This window comes from Lynx canadensis, chromosome B1 (genome assembly GCF_007474595.2).
Source record: "Lynx canadensis isolate LIC74 chromosome B1, mLynCan4.pri.v2, whole genome shotgun sequence".
In the NCBI taxonomy this organism is placed as follows: domain Eukaryota; kingdom Metazoa; phylum Chordata; class Mammalia; order Carnivora; family Felidae; genus Lynx; species Lynx canadensis.
The window spans coordinates 194,113,178-194,128,241 of NC_044306.2; the positions used below are offsets into that span (position 1 = coordinate 194,113,178).

The 15,064-nt window shown below is 44.3% G+C and overlaps 1 protein-coding gene and 1 non-coding gene across 7 annotated transcripts in view; both read left to right on the forward strand.

The window, feature by feature from the left end:
• Positions 1–15,064, forward strand: part of PROM1 (prominin 1) — a 111,538-nt gene that overhangs the window by 80,044 nt on the left and 16,430 nt on the right. For all 6 annotated transcript variants that reach the window (XM_030314165.1, XM_030314168.2, XM_030314169.1 and 3 more), the window contains 5 exons: positions 2,692–2,851; positions 5,364–5,516; positions 10,921–11,044; positions 12,838–12,941; positions 14,555–14,639. In XM_030314165.1, coding sequence (XP_030170025.1) covers positions 2,692–2,851; positions 5,364–5,516; positions 10,921–11,044; positions 12,838–12,941; positions 14,555–14,639 — 626 coding nt within the window. The remainder of the gene's footprint in view (positions 1–2,691; positions 2,852–5,363; positions 5,517–10,920; positions 11,045–12,837; positions 12,942–14,554; positions 14,640–15,064) is intronic.
• Positions 3,015–3,118, forward strand: LOC115513148. Its single transcript, XR_003968573.1, has one exon. It is a non-coding gene; the product is annotated as a U6 spliceosomal RNA (small nuclear RNA).

Consider the following 15,064-nt stretch of genomic DNA (forward strand, 5'->3'; position numbering starts at 1 on the left):
ACAATTTTGATCTTAAGAAATAATAACCCTATTGAACGCTGATTAACATGGTCCTGCTGGCCAGAGGCTGCAAGGTTGAGGACCACACTGTAATGATGAGCCCTCATCGTGAACTGTCAGCGCTAAAGACAGCTATTGTTTGGAAAGTCACATTTTGATTGGTTTCACTAGGGAAAAACTGTAGAGTATTATATGTTCTAAAAGAACATAAAATCAATTTTTTTTCCAGAATTACTATGTTTAAGGATTGATTTTGTCTTTTTAGGAAGATGTACATCTGCCTTCTGATGCTGCTATAAATGTGTTTTAGGCTCGTAAGGTTGTTTACGATTTTGGAAAGACAACTGATATTGAGAGAATTCTACTAGCCTTAAATGATTGAAGTATGTTGTATTCAGGTCATGGTATTTGGGGTGAAGGTACAGAGAAACAGTGCAGTATAAGTAGTTTTGGGGGCAGTGATGGCAATAAATGTGGGTTCTTTGCTTAAAGAAGAAATCTCTGAAGCTATGTAAGATCTTCTTCTTTTAAATCATCTTCTCTGTGCTTCTTTTTATCTGTTGACCAAGTGATTTTAAGATGTTGTGCTAGAAGTACTTGATTTTTCCCCCCAATAGTGTTCTTTCAACCCATTAAGACTTTGGGTAAAAAGTACTTTATCCTATTACATAATGCTTTAGATGTTTTGTGGGTTCCTTTTTGTTTAATCTAAGATTCTACTTGAAAATACTGATACTAAAGACAAAGTTCACGCTTTCCTGTGCTAGCGTCTGAAGGCTAACACATGCTGTACATCTAATAGCCACCTGCTTACTAATTTCTGTGTTTACTTTTTCTGTTCCCCCTTTCTGGACCTCTTCTGCCAATACATGCAGCCCTCCCTTGTAAGTCTGGCAAAGCGAGGTGTGCAGTATGTGTGAGCGAGGCCCATCACACATGGTGTCATTGCCTAAACACAAGCCAGAGTTTTCCCGGGTCTGGGAGAATATCACTCCATCAGCCTGAATATTAATTGCTTAGATTCGTGCCCTTCCAAAACGAATAAAAACCCTTAGCTCCCACGTTTTGATCATCCGGTCCCACCCTGCACACCTATTTTGAGTGCCTACTGTGTGCCAGGCTCTGCTGGGCTCTGGGAATGGGAGACGAATAAAGCGTGAGCCCCGCCTACCGCTCAGCAGGGCATGTATACAGATGCCAGTTATCACACTCTGGTAACATGACGGGATACGTGCAAGAGATCCAAGGTGGGAGAGGGTAGCAGAAGGCTTCCTGGAGGAAGCAACATCAAAACTGAGGTCCGAGGGAAGCATTCAGTGAGAGAGGACGCCAGCCGCATACAGAGTCACCCAAGCTGGCAAAGCCAGGGAGCCATGTTGTGTGGGAGGGCAGGACAGCCTGAGAAGCAGAAGCAACCCCATTCTGAGTTTCGGGAAGTGTTCAGAGGAGGAATCTGCAGACCACATCCCTACAAACTCCCAGAAATCCCAGAGTTAAGTACGAGACCCACCGAGTCACCTTGTTGAGGATCTTGAGGCCTTTGGGTGCACAATCCATTTGGAGGAGAACTGAGCCACTGCGCCTCCTAGTAGCTCTGTCTCAACATATCTGTGTGAACAGCACGCTTTGAAAAAGATTCCCACCCTTTTATGTAACTCCATCATGGGTCATGCTACCCGGTACCCAAAGTTCACCAGGAGCCCTGGGATCACACTGTGAGAACAGCTAACCTTGCCTTTGCTGCTGCAAAGAGGTTTATCTCCCTTCCAGGACCGGTGGCTATTTAACTGATTAGCATGTTCTTAGTACATCCGTGTCGAAAATCACATGTTGAGATAACACCAGCTTCAGACCTGGGTGAGCATTAAATGAAGTGACACCCGTGTCCTGAGTATCTTTGATCCCAGGACCTGTCACAAGGGACAAACACTTTTCAAAAATTGGAAGTTACCTTCTCTCAGAAAGGTTAGGGTAGATATTAATAGAAACTCTTTGACCACTGGGAGTAAATTGCTCTGTGCATATGAGATACACAGATGTACTTTAACAAGTCTCAATTTGTAGGAGTCAAATAAAATTTTAAGAAAAATATCCCCTGGGGTCACTTGTTCAAAAAATTGGTCCTGGTGAATTACTGCATTCCTGAATGCTATTTCTTATTAAATTATTTTTTTCCAAAATCACTGAACAGAAGTTTTGGAGTTAGATGAACCCAAGGTTAAATTTCATTTCTAGTGCTTTCTGGAAAAAAAAAAGACCTATGGGAAAGTAATTTAACCTCTATGGGCCTCAGGGTCACTGTTGGTAAAATGGGAATAAGAATATCTATTTCAGTGGAATAAATTAGTTAACATTTATATAAAAGTGCGTGGCCCATGGTAGGCACACCATAAGTTTTAATCATCAGATTCATTTTATTTTTTTAGTGAAGTAAGTAACAGAAGAAAACTCTGGCTTGAATTCAGCACCATATCATTAAAGTCAGCGCTCATAGCTTGCTGTTTTGTTGAGTAATTGCTTTCTGATGGTCTTGGCTACATTCGTGCTTGTTGTAGAACCTTTTCATGTTTTAACCACATACATAACATGGGGAAAACTAAAAGTGGTTGAAGCTTTTCATTTTGGCTCCAAAGCAAAGTGTCTGTTTTCCCTGGGTTTGAAAATGCATAACCTGGGTATCTTTGTTTTCAGATGTCAAAAGTACCTTGAATTCCATTGGTTCAGATATTGAAAGTATAGGCGAACAGATTCCTATTCAGGATCAGCTATCGAATTTCATGGGTTACATTAATGACACTGAAACTTACATCCGCCGCAATTTACCCACGTTGGAAGAGTATGATTCGTACAGGTGAGTGCCCCCCTTGAGCTAGCAAAGTAGAGAGTGAGCCTTGCTCTAGAACAGGGTAGAAATCTGACATGATAAGCAGGATCATCTTGTGGGAGAAAATTGTACAAAGAAGCCGTAACCGGATATGTGTTAATCCTAGTTTATGTTTATTTAAAAAGTTGGAGTGCTCACTCTGGCAGCACATATACTAAAATTGGAACTATACAGGGAAGATTAGCATCCCTGCACAAGGATGGCATGCAAAATCATGGAGTATTATGTATGTTTTTTTTAATTGGAGACTGTAAGTTCTTGAGCCAGGTGGTCAATACTTTGCAATTTTTATGTCATTAATGGCTTCTATAATCTTAGTTACAATTATCTAACACATGGAAAAGGATTTTAAAGCCTTAAAGTAATTAAGGAGGGCATTTGGATAATATTCTTCTTTTCGTTGGCTTATAAAATAAACACACAGAGGTTGGTTCTTACAGAAAAACATCCTTGAAATAAGGAACTTGCTGGAGACCTCAGGTAAGCAGCTCTAGACCCCAGCTGTTGATTGCCCCATTAGACAATGTGAGTCATGGGGTCTGGGCCCCGGAGGTGACAGTGGACATCTCAGGGAACAATAGGCTTGCAGACTTGAGTTATTCGACGACCATGCGAGATATAAGATGTGCTGTCCTCTCTGAAACACTCAGCCCCACGCCCTACCACTTTGAGTGGTAACGTTCCTTTGAGAGGAATCGTTCTTACTGTCCAAACTCATGGAGATTCCAGAGAGTTCCAGTCCTGCTTGGTTATTTATTATGCAAGAACTCAAGGTAAATAATAAAATAATAATAAATAATAAAATAATAATAAATAATAAAATAATAACTGCTAGCATTTCAGGAACAGTTACAATGTGCCCTCCAAGTGCTATACGTGTGACTTCTCATTTAATACTAAAAAAAAAAAAAAAAAAAAAGAAAGAAAAGAAAAGAGAAGAAAAAAACTCCAGGGTTGTGTTCTATTTGTAATCTTGTTTCATAGACAAGGAAATTGAGGCTCGGGGGAGTAGAATGACCTACAAAAGGCCAACAACAGTGTGGCAGAGGTGGGTTTTCAATCCCCATCTGACTATACTCTTAATTATTGCCCTGTAATTAGTAAGCCATTTTCCTACCGTGTGGCTGGGACACTCCAGCAGGTATCAGGGCAAACATAAGACAGACCCTTTCTCTGGGGCGCCCGGGTGGCTCAGTCAGTTAAGGGTCCAACTCTTGGTTTCAGCTCAGCTCATGATCTCATGGTTTCAGGATTTCAAGCCCCACGTCAACTCTGTGCTGGCAGCACGGAGCCTACTTGGGATTCTCTCTCTCTCCCTCTCTCTCTGCCCCTCCCCCACTCACGATGTCTCTGATTCTCTCAAAAATAAATGAACTTAAAAAAAAAAAAAAAGACAGACCGTTTCTCAATGAATTCACAATCTCTTAAGAGGTTAGAGTTTCACAAATGGAAAGAATGATACAACTGCTATCTACACGTCCACTCCCATTGCCCTGAGACTAGAAGGTTACTTTTAAAGGAAATCTAAGCAGATGAAGCATGCATTCACTGTAAAAGATTTCTGAGGCCAGGTCCCATGGCTTTTTAATTTGGCATCTCCAGTATCTGGAATAAAATGCCACAGAAAGGGTGCAGGTGGCCATTACAATTAGTGAGATTGCTCTTAATTTAATGAAAAGCTCCAGAGGCAGCTTTTGTCGCAGAAGTAAACGCTTTATTTTTTAGTGTTTTAATGGTTGGGCAGCATTTCTACCCTTGAACGCTCCTCGGCTGCTGGAAAAGGTTGTTGTACCTTCCGGGAATGCCAGTAAGACCTAATTGAGGCTCCATTATCCTAAAATGTCTCGCAGGGCCATTACGAAATTGAGATTTGCGTTCTGCAGGCACTTGACTTAGGATGCTCATAAATTCTAAGATATGCAGCACGTTCCCCATGTAGGGTTCCTGGTTCAGCAAAGAACGCAAGGTCCCCTCCCAAATATTCCCACAACCACAGAGCATTTTAGAGCAAGACCCGGGAAAAGAGCTAGGTATTTCTGCATCTGTTGTCAGATCATGACCTGTCCGCCTGTTGTCATCAACGTTGCAATAAGCGCTCGCAGCAGCAGGAAACTTGACAGAACTTCCAAGTCTTAAACGGGTATTGTTATCAGTAGCTTTGGAGAATGGAGCAAGGGCCCTGCTTAGGACCCCCGCAGAAATGAAGCAAGAGAAGGAAGCCATAGTCTCTCCTGACCAGTGAGCGAGCTAGATCTCTTCAAAACCAAGATAAAAATTAAGGTTTCCTGCTGGCTGGCATGGAGGACTAGGGGTGGGAAGCGATCTTTTCACTACAACGTCACCCTCTGAGGAATCAGCGGGCCAATCAGATATTTGATTGCCAAGTATTACTCAATCGCTCCAGCCCCAGTCCGATAGCTTTTGCGTTATTGTGAGGCCACCTCTTTTATGTATGATAACACTGTGCTTGCTTCACCAGGTGGCTGGGTGGCCTGGTTGTCTGCTGTTTGCTGACACTCGTCGTGATTTTTTATTACCTGGGCTTGCTGTGTGGCATGTGTGGCTATGACCGGAATGCCACCCCGACCAGACGAGGCTGCGTCTCAAACACCGGAGGCATCTTCCTCATGGTGTGAGTGTTTGCTCTTCCTTGCCACGTGGGGGGTGGAAATGAGGGGAGAAGAGCAGACTGATGACACGAATCTGGTGGCCTCTGGGCTGCACATTATGGATTATTATCCATCCATCCATTTATTCACCAGAAACTTGCTGAGAATTGGCCTGGTATCAGACACTGTTCTCTGTGGTCACCAGTTTCTTCAGCTTGTTTGCTTTGAAACTCTGGAAGCTTGACTTAGAAAAGAGATTGTCAAGGCACCTGGGTGGCGTAGTCAGTTGAGCGTCCAACTCTTGTTTCCCGCCCAAGTCATGAACTCACAGTTCACGAGTTCAAGCCCCGCGTGCAGAGCCTGCTTGGGATTTTTCTTTCTCTCTGTCCATCCCCCACTCGCACTGTCTCTTTCTTTTTCAAAATAAATAAATAAACTTTAAGGGGCGCCTGTTGGTGGCTCTGTTGGTTGAGGATAGCACAACAGGCCAAGAAAGGCACATAAATCAAGGCACAAGAGTTTTACAAATAACTTTAAAACTAACAACATGGGAGTCTGCCAGATTTAGACTTCAGCTCAGGTCATGATCTCATGGTTCATGAGTTTGAGCCCTACATTACGCTCTGTGCTGATAGCTCAGAGCCTGGAGCCTGCTTTGGATTCTGTGTCTCCCTCTCTCTCTGTTCCCCCCCTCCCCCCGCTCACACTCTGTCTTTCTCTCTCTCTCTCAAAAATAAAGAGTAAAAAAAAATTTTTTTAAAGAATTGACCCTTTAACAAAAAATAAATAAATAAACTTTAAAAAAAAACAAAACAAATAAACATAAAAAATCTTTACTAGGGTGTGACAAGCGCAGAGGGCACCAACTGGGTGTGACCGCACTTGGAGCCAGAAACATAAACCCGGAGGCAGAGGTTAAAGCTTTGAATGCTCCCCAGAGAGGAAGCTGTGTGGGTTCCAAACTGATATTTCCTTTTCCAATAAGTACATCAAGAATCGGCAGCAGGGAGTGTGATGGGTTTGGAGAGCAAGGTAAAGATTTGGAACAAGTCCTTGGAGCCATGGAGAATCAACACCTCAGCCATGGCTGTCATTGCTTATGTCACTAGTACCAGGCTGGGAGAAGCTGCAAGCCACTGTCATGCACTAACGTGCCTTTTCAAACATTGAATCAGACTTATGAGCTCTGACTGTAAAGCTTTGCCCTGAAACCTTTCAGCTCCAGGATAGCACAACAAGCCAAGAAAGGCACATAAATCAAGGCACAAGAGTCTTACAAATAACTTTAAAACTAACAACACAGGAGTCTGCCAGATTTAGACAAAGTTGAACAGAACTCCGTGCACGGAAAAGCCTATTTGCTCACATGGCTACGCTTAAGAAATTCATGCAGCAAGGAAGAGTATATTGCCCCTCCTTTTGGTTTAAATGTATGCAGCTACAGATAGAAAATGAGTTAAATGTTCAGGATTTACTAATCCTGGGACTTGGCTGTTTTGTCAGTGTTTTGATGGTGGTTCTATAGATCACATCTTTTTAACTGCTTGATGGGAGGGCTTAAATTGTTCTGAAAATGTGCACTTTTCATAACATTCTATTTCAACATTTTTAAGGGACAAAACCAAAATATGTGCTGTCCCGTTTCAAAGAAAACGGAAACAGAGGAGTCGAGCAATTTGATGGAGGCTAAAATTACTTCAGTTTGGGTATAATTTTTATCTCTGCAGAGGAAGGAATCTCCGAAGAGACAAAGTCACATGCAAGCATGTGGCTTGGGAACAAGGGGATTTATCACCCGATAGGAAACAAACTGGTGGCTGTGGGGTCTGTATTGTTGCCACCCATGGCTCAACATGGAAATCTTGCTTGGCAGGAGCTTCCATCTCTTGAGACATCTGGTAAACAACTCGAGAGTTGTAAAGGGGAAAGCATGATACAACTCATTAGAAGACTGTAATTTCTTAAAAATCATTTATTTACTTGTAGAAACAAGAAAGTGTATTTTGTTCAGCTGCAACCACAACACCACCTGCTCTTAAAAACAGTAACACCATCCGTTGACGTTGACGTTGAAGAGTGTGGTCTCTTCAGAAACCAAGCAAGAATCCTTATCTCCCAGGGGGATCCTACCAGAAGGTCTAGGGGGAGGAAAGACAGAGACCCCTGGCTCTGCTCTGATCCTGTGTCTTCTGAGGGTCCAGGGGGCATTATGGGGGCCAAAGAGGATACAGTGAGGAATGTACATCTGTCTCAGGGGCACATAGGTTTCCCTGGAGGTAAGGACACCTAAACAAGGCAGCAAGAAAACAGTCTTGTACTGAAGCCCACTCTGAAACTTCTAGTTTTAGTTCTTGAAAACCATGCTCCAATTACCCAGAGCTTTGAAGAAAGACTAATACCCAGTATAGCCATGGGGTCACAAAACGGGTGCCTTTACATGACCAGTGGCCGTTCAGTGGTTACAAATATTTCAGAAAGCATTTTGTCATGCTGTAGCAGGGGCCATAAAGAGACAGTAATCTCCTTGGCCAAGTCATTCCATTTTAGGGGATCAGTTTTAAGGAAGTAGGACCCAACTATGGGCAAAGTATCACAAGCAGAGAAATGTTTTTGCAGCTTTAGTTATAATAGTGAGGCATTGGAAATGACACAAACATCAGCCACCAAAGAGTGGGACATTCCTGCGGCCAGTGAAATGTAACAAGGTTGGCTACCCTGGATTGTTGACCAAAGTCGCTAAGATGTTCAACAAGGGCTCACAAGACTATCACGTATGGTCCTCACAGCTGTGTAGATCGGGCAGGAGTCAGCACACGTTTCTGTAAAGGTCCAGATAATAGATACGTTCACTTCGGCCGGCCACATATGGTCTTTGTCACACGTTATTTTTCTTGTTCTTATTTTACTTCTTCTCCTTTTCCTTCTTTACAACACTTTCAACACACATTGGCCATTCTTATCTGAGTGACCTTACAAAAACAGGCCTCTGGCAGTGCTGCGTTCCTTGTCTAGATATAGGCATATTTAAGAAATAAAGGCTGGACATAAGCTCTTTAAGATTAGCAGTGTTGTTTTGAAATACTCTATCAAAGGTTTCCAATTTTTTTTATAACTCTAATATACACACATGCTCATGCACACAGTTCAAACCATGGTGACTAGCATATGCTTCCCTCGTGTTCCCCTTCTTCACGCGCAAAAGCCTTTTAGGTCAGAGAAGTTCAGGCTGACAGAGGCCCCTCCAGTGGGCACATCTTGTTATTTATTTCAGCCAAACCAGGCAAATAATTCGAAATTGTTCCTTAATGGTGTCCACTGGGCAGAATCATGCCCTTAGGAAAGGATGCCATTGTTACTAAGTACATCAGCCTAGTAGACACTTCTGAGGGTCCTTCCTGTTTGCACCAGTGACGGTGCAATCATCAGTGATGACCTGGCTACATCACCTAGACTGATTCAAGAGTTTGCTCTGTGTCTACACCAGAGTGAGCACTCTAGAGAGAAGTCATGCAGTGGGCACATTGGTATCCCTACAAAATTATGATCCCCACCTCAAATGGATCCTTCACAGCCCTATAAGTTTCTTCCTTCCCTCCCTCCCTTCCTTCCTTCCTTCCTTCCTTCCTTCCTTCCTTCCCTCCTTCCCTCCTTCCTCTGCTCAGCAATGGCTTTTTCCACACTGATACGTCCATCCTCCTTATTCCTCCCTCGCTTAGCAGCTGACTCTACCTCCTTCTTCACAAAGGAAATAAAAGCCATCATACAACTTCCCATCACCAAAACTCCAGTGCACCTGCATTCACACGTGGGCAGGGTCAAGTGCAGAGCAATCCCTCTCTTCTGGGCCCATCCCACCTGCCTTTCCCAATCTCGATCCCTGCGCACAGCCGAAGGGTGTCATGGATGAGCCCTTCCCTCTCCTGTGTCCTCAATCTCTTCTCCTCTCCAAGACTTGCTTCTCAACACTTAACCGTGTTCTCTTCTCTCCTCTCTTTCACCATGAAAACCAAAAACCTCTCCCAACACCACTCCTCCCCTTCACAGACATCAAAAGTAATGATGCTTGCTGCCTGTTTCCTCACCTCCTTGTCCTGGGCAAGGCCACGCCCCTTCCCTCAGGTCAGCAGCAGCCTCTTTGCCTCCAGCCATTGGACTGGCTTCAGATCCCCTGGAGTGTGCCCCCGTCTGCAGTGTTTGGGACGGCTTCCCGCCCCCTCTTCCTGCAGACACGCCTTTGTTTCCCCATCAGCAGCGCTACTGGTTTCCTTCCTACTTTATGAGTCTTCCTAGCGGTCTCATCCTCTGGCTGGCCTTCTGCCACCTGCTCCTCAAATGGCGAAGTCCCCAGGCCCGGCCCCGGGCTGCTTCTCTCTCCAGTCTCAGCTCCGGGGACCGGTGGTCACTTCTGAGCAGCCGATTGCCTCGTGCAGGCCCGCAGCCCAGCTACGTGTGCTCCAGACGCAGCTGACTGCCCGCAGCGTCTCCACCGCCACGTCTCCCGGCAGCAGGACCAGATCCCGCCTTCTCTTCCCTTCCTCAGCACCCAGTGTCTCCTTTCCCTGCTGACAAGCCCCGGCTTCACCCCGGGCCCCTCCTTGCCTCCTCCTCCCGTGCAGCGTCCTCAGCACATCCCGTGTCTTTTCCGCCGACTGACTTCTCACCACTGCCTCCGGCCACGTCGGGCCACCACCTCAGGATGACAGCCTCATCGGCCGTAGCCCCGTCCACGCGGGCATCTTTCCATCCCATCCTCGGGCTCTGCCTAGAGTGTTCTTCCTCAGAGAGAAACTGGGCTGTGTTCCTCCTGTGCGTCAAGGCCCTCAGCAGCCTCCCCTTACTGGACCAGCCAGACCCCCTCTCATGCACCCCTGCCTGCCTCTCGAGCTGTAGCCGTGCCGCTCACGGCCCTCCTTCCCCGAACCAGGCTGGCCCCCTTTGGACTCCCAGTGGTACCTCTCCTGCCTCAGAACCTCCCCGCTCACTGTGTGCCCTGCGGAAGGCTGGGTTCACTCAAGCGACCCCGGAGGCTGTGTCTGCACCAAAGTACTGGGCTGCAGGGAGACCAGAGACCTAAGTCGAAGGACTCCCTCACTATATGCCTGGGACCGAAGAGTCAACAGTGCTTGCTTACTGCTGTCTGTCTCCACTCCTGAGCCAATCGGCTCACTTAACCTGTACAAAGCGAAGACTCTAGGTCCATTTCCTACGTTGCATACATAGAATTAGTAAGTACTGGTAGGTAATATGGGAAGTGTAGTTGTTTTGTTTTTTTTTTTTAAGTAATCTCTACACCCAACGTGGGGCTCAAACTCACGATCCTGAGATGAAGAGTCACATGCTCTACCGACTGAGCGCCAGACACCCCCAAATATTGAATAATCTACCGTAGAACTCTTAATTTTGTGTCTGTTTTTCCTTTTTCTCCAGTGGGGCTGGAGTCAGCTTCCTGATTTGTTGGATATTGATGACCATCGTGGTTCTCACTTTTGTCGTTGGTGCAAACGTGGAAAAACTGCTCTGTGAGCCTTACCAAAACAGGAAGTTATTCCAGGTACGTATGCTTTCAGGGTCTGTTATGGAAAGGCTTGACTAGAAACTTTGATTTCCCCATATCTTGTGGGTGCAAAAAAAGATGAGCAGTTTGGTTTTCATTCAGTAAGTTAAGATCCCTTCACTTTGTCAGAGCAAAAAAAAAAAAATAATAATAATATGGTGGTATTTTCTTTCTTTTAAAAAATTTTTTTAATGTTTATTTATTTTTGAGAGAGAGACAGACAGAGCCTGAGTGGGGGAGGAGCAGAGAGAGGGAGACACAGAATCTGAAACAGGCTTCAGGCTTCAAGCTGTCAGCACAGAGCCCAATGCTGGGCTCGAACTCAGGAATGGCCAGATCATGACCTGAGCTGAAGTTGAGCCACCCAGGTGCCCCCATGGTGGTATTATTTGTCAAATGTCAGGTGAAATCAGCACCAGGAGTTAAGGCCTCTTCATCAATGTGGTTTGTAATAAGCTGGAGGAGAAAATTCCCAAGTTGGGGTACCCCAGGAGGTTTCTGACATTTTAAAGAGTTTCTCAAATGACAGTTGCCCACACAGATGGTTTTGAGGCCCTAAATTTGTAGTGAAAGACACCAAAAAATTCCACACCTTGTGGCCCAGTGTTGCCCCTGGTAGACGTCTGACGAGGCTGTTGGGACATGAATTCAGGCTTCACTTTCTCCCTCTGAAACCAAGTCTTGTGGACTCTAGGGACCTGTTCTCTGTTCAGCTTCACTAATTAATGAGGAAATTTTGGCCCTTGTTTGGGTCTTGTCACTCTGGCTTTTCAGTGCTTTTCTCCAGATGCTGTTTTTTAAGATATATTTCTCTTTGGGGTGCCTGGGTGGCTCAGTCGGTTTAGCGTCCGACTTCAGCTCATGGGTCATGAGTTCAAGCCCTACATCAGGCTCTGTGCTGACAGCTCAGAGCCTGGAGCCTGCTTTGGATTCTGTGTCTTCCTCTCTCTCTCTCTCTGCCCCTCCCCTGCTCCCGCTGTCTCTCAAAAAGAAACATTTAAAAATAATTTTTTTAAGATAGATTTCTGTTTTCTTGTTTTATTGCATATATATTTTTTTGCCTCAAATCTGTTATGAAATCTGGTGAGTAGATACTAAGGTAGCAAGTTGTCATGGTGTTCTATTTATTCAGCTGGTTGAGGAAAATTAAGTTGAGAGTGTCAATTTGTCAAATTTTGTCCATTTGGCCTCTTAATGAAAAATTATAGTGATACATCAAGCCAGACTTCATTATCTTCCATGCCGTATTAAATTGCTGAAAAGAACTTCTTTAAAAATAGGGGATATTTTGACACCCTTTACGTTCCTCAAGCACGTACGTGATCATGCACTAATGAGCCCATCTTATTATATATGACATATTACATTACATATGTTAGCCATCTTAAATATATGATATGAAGTGAGAGAGTATGAAAGTTTTAATTCATTTTATCTATAGAGAAGTAGTAGTGAAAAGGTGGGCCAGCTGCTTTATGGCTTTCTATTAGCTATTCTGAATCAAGTTGTCTATTCTTTGACAATTTCTCATGAGTTTGTCTTACTAAGAGAAGTGCTCTCCAAAAAAAAAAAAAGCAATTTGAGTCATTCTTATTGATGTTACCCAGTGGTCAGTCAGTTTTTTCCAATCATAGTCTTATTTTCTGGTTTTAAGTTGGAAATCAATGAGGAAAACCATGATCTGAAAAATCCCTGAAATATGTTTAACAGAATATTTTATTATATGCATGTATATTAGTGTAAAAGTATCTTTTTTTAAAAACTAAGAGTCTTTTTTTAACTTGTTCTAGGTTTTGGACACGCCGTATTTACTAAATGAGAATTGGAAACACTATCTCTCTGGCATGGTATTTAACAAACCGGATATTAATCTCACTTTTGAACAAGTTTACAGGTATACATAATTGCATGATGCATTTTTTGCTACCGAAATGTTGTTGTTCCAGAATGAGAATTTTACTTTCAAAGTGTCTTTGATAAGACTCGATAAGACTTTCCAGTTTCAGAATTAAGCTGTTCTCTAGTCTTGGCAAAGAGAGTAGAAATAAGACCAGAAAGAGAATCCTTCCCCCGAAAACCTGCTAGACTTCGGTGTGGTGATGTCTCAAAGTCCCTTTGTCCAGTAGGCACTAGACCTTAGTGCTTAAGGTGACCCTGAGATGCATTAATGAGACCCTCTGGAAACTCCTGTACAGAAATCACCCTGCCCCAAGTGAATACCATGTATAACAAGAACTCAGCAATGGGTCCAAATCTCAGACACGCTGATCGTGAAGCAGCTGAAGGGCCAGGCTCTGTGGTGAGGCTGCCTGGGCTCCAGTCTTGACTCTGCCACCAGGGAGCAGGCCTTGGTGATCTTGGGCAGTTTCACGTCCTCTCTGTTCAATAGGGTTCAAAGGCTCCCCAGCTCCTCTAGCAGAGATAGCAAATGAGTAGCTTATGTGCCCATCCATTGCACCTGACCCTCGTGGTAGACATTGGTAGTCAGCTGTGGTCTTGTCCATAGCCCGGAGAGTCTCGGAATCCTTCTCCGCAACATGCAGGCGGACATTATCAAGCGATTGGAGATTCTACGCACCATTGAACCATCCCTGGGCTAAAAGGACAAAGCCAAGCTTCTTGGCCTGGCCTGCCAGCTCTTTGTGACTCTGGCTCCTGCAGAGTCTTACCTCTGATGGTTCGTGTATTAAGCTTTCTGTTCCAACAACACCAGCCTACTCGGGGTTCCCTAGAAAGGAGTATCACATCTCCCAGGGATGTGGGAAAGTTGCGTCTCCCAGGCGTCCCTCGGCCAGAGGGCTCTGGCTGCTGAACATGGAAGAGGCACTCCCAGGAAGTGGCTGTGTCAGCAACAGGGATATGCATCGGATAAAGCCGCCCTTCTTAGTTCGGTCGAGGAGGCATTTTGCACATGTTAGAGAAGCACAGAGAGGTGAGGTCAAGCTAGGTGTCCTCACCATCTGGGTATTTGTGGCCCCCTTCCCTATCTCCATCCTGCCATTAGAATATACATCCAACCATATGTTAAGAGAGTGTTAAGAGAGTGAAGCTCAACTGTGAAAATATGGAGGCAGATGGTCTGGCAGGGGTTTGATTGAAACTTATCCTAAACCCCATGATATGCTTTGTAACACACCTCTTTCTAGCAGGTGTTGCTCTTTGCTGTTTGTTTTTTATGAGAACTGATGTCTTCCCAATCTGTGAACTTGTTATCACTCATGGCTTTTTCCAAAGGCACAAAGGAGACAGACAGAAGGCTGATTTACCAGTTTTATTGTATCGGTTCCAAAGATGGGACATTTAGCGAAATAGGGAACGAAGTCAGGAATGGGAGGCTCCGGGGGGGTCCACTGGTGACCTCCTCCCACGTCGGCGCTTAGAAGCTGCTTCTCTGCTCACAGATTGAAATCAAAGATAAACCGTGAACCTTTCTCTCCATCCTTAGCAGTGGACAGAGGCAGCCACAGCTGCCTTTCTAGATCATGATTTCTCTGTTTATTCCCACAGTGATTGCAAAGAAAATAAAGGCATTTATGGCACACTTAAGCTAGAGAATAGCTATAATATCAGTGAACATCTCAATATTCAAGAGGTAAGTACTTGGAACGAATCATGAAATTGACGTATTTCTTTACTAAATCCAGTTATCTTTCATTTTTTTCAGAAATACTTTTTTAAAGTTTTTTTTTAATGTTTGTTTTTGAAAGAAGGAGAGAGACAAAGACAGAGCATGAGTGGGGGAGGGCAGAGAGAAGGGGAGACACAGAATCCGAAGCAAGCTCTAGGCTCTGAGCTGTCAGCACAGAGCCTAACGCAAGACTCAAACTCATGAACCAAACCATGAGATCATGACCTGAGCTGAAGTCGAATGCTCAACTTACTGAGCCACCTGGAGGCCCCTTTCTTTTTTTTTTTATGGAGATAAAATTTATATAAGATAAAATTCACCATTTTCTTTTTTTTTTAATGTTTATTTATTTTGAGAGAGAGAGATACAGTGCAAATGGGAGGTGGGGG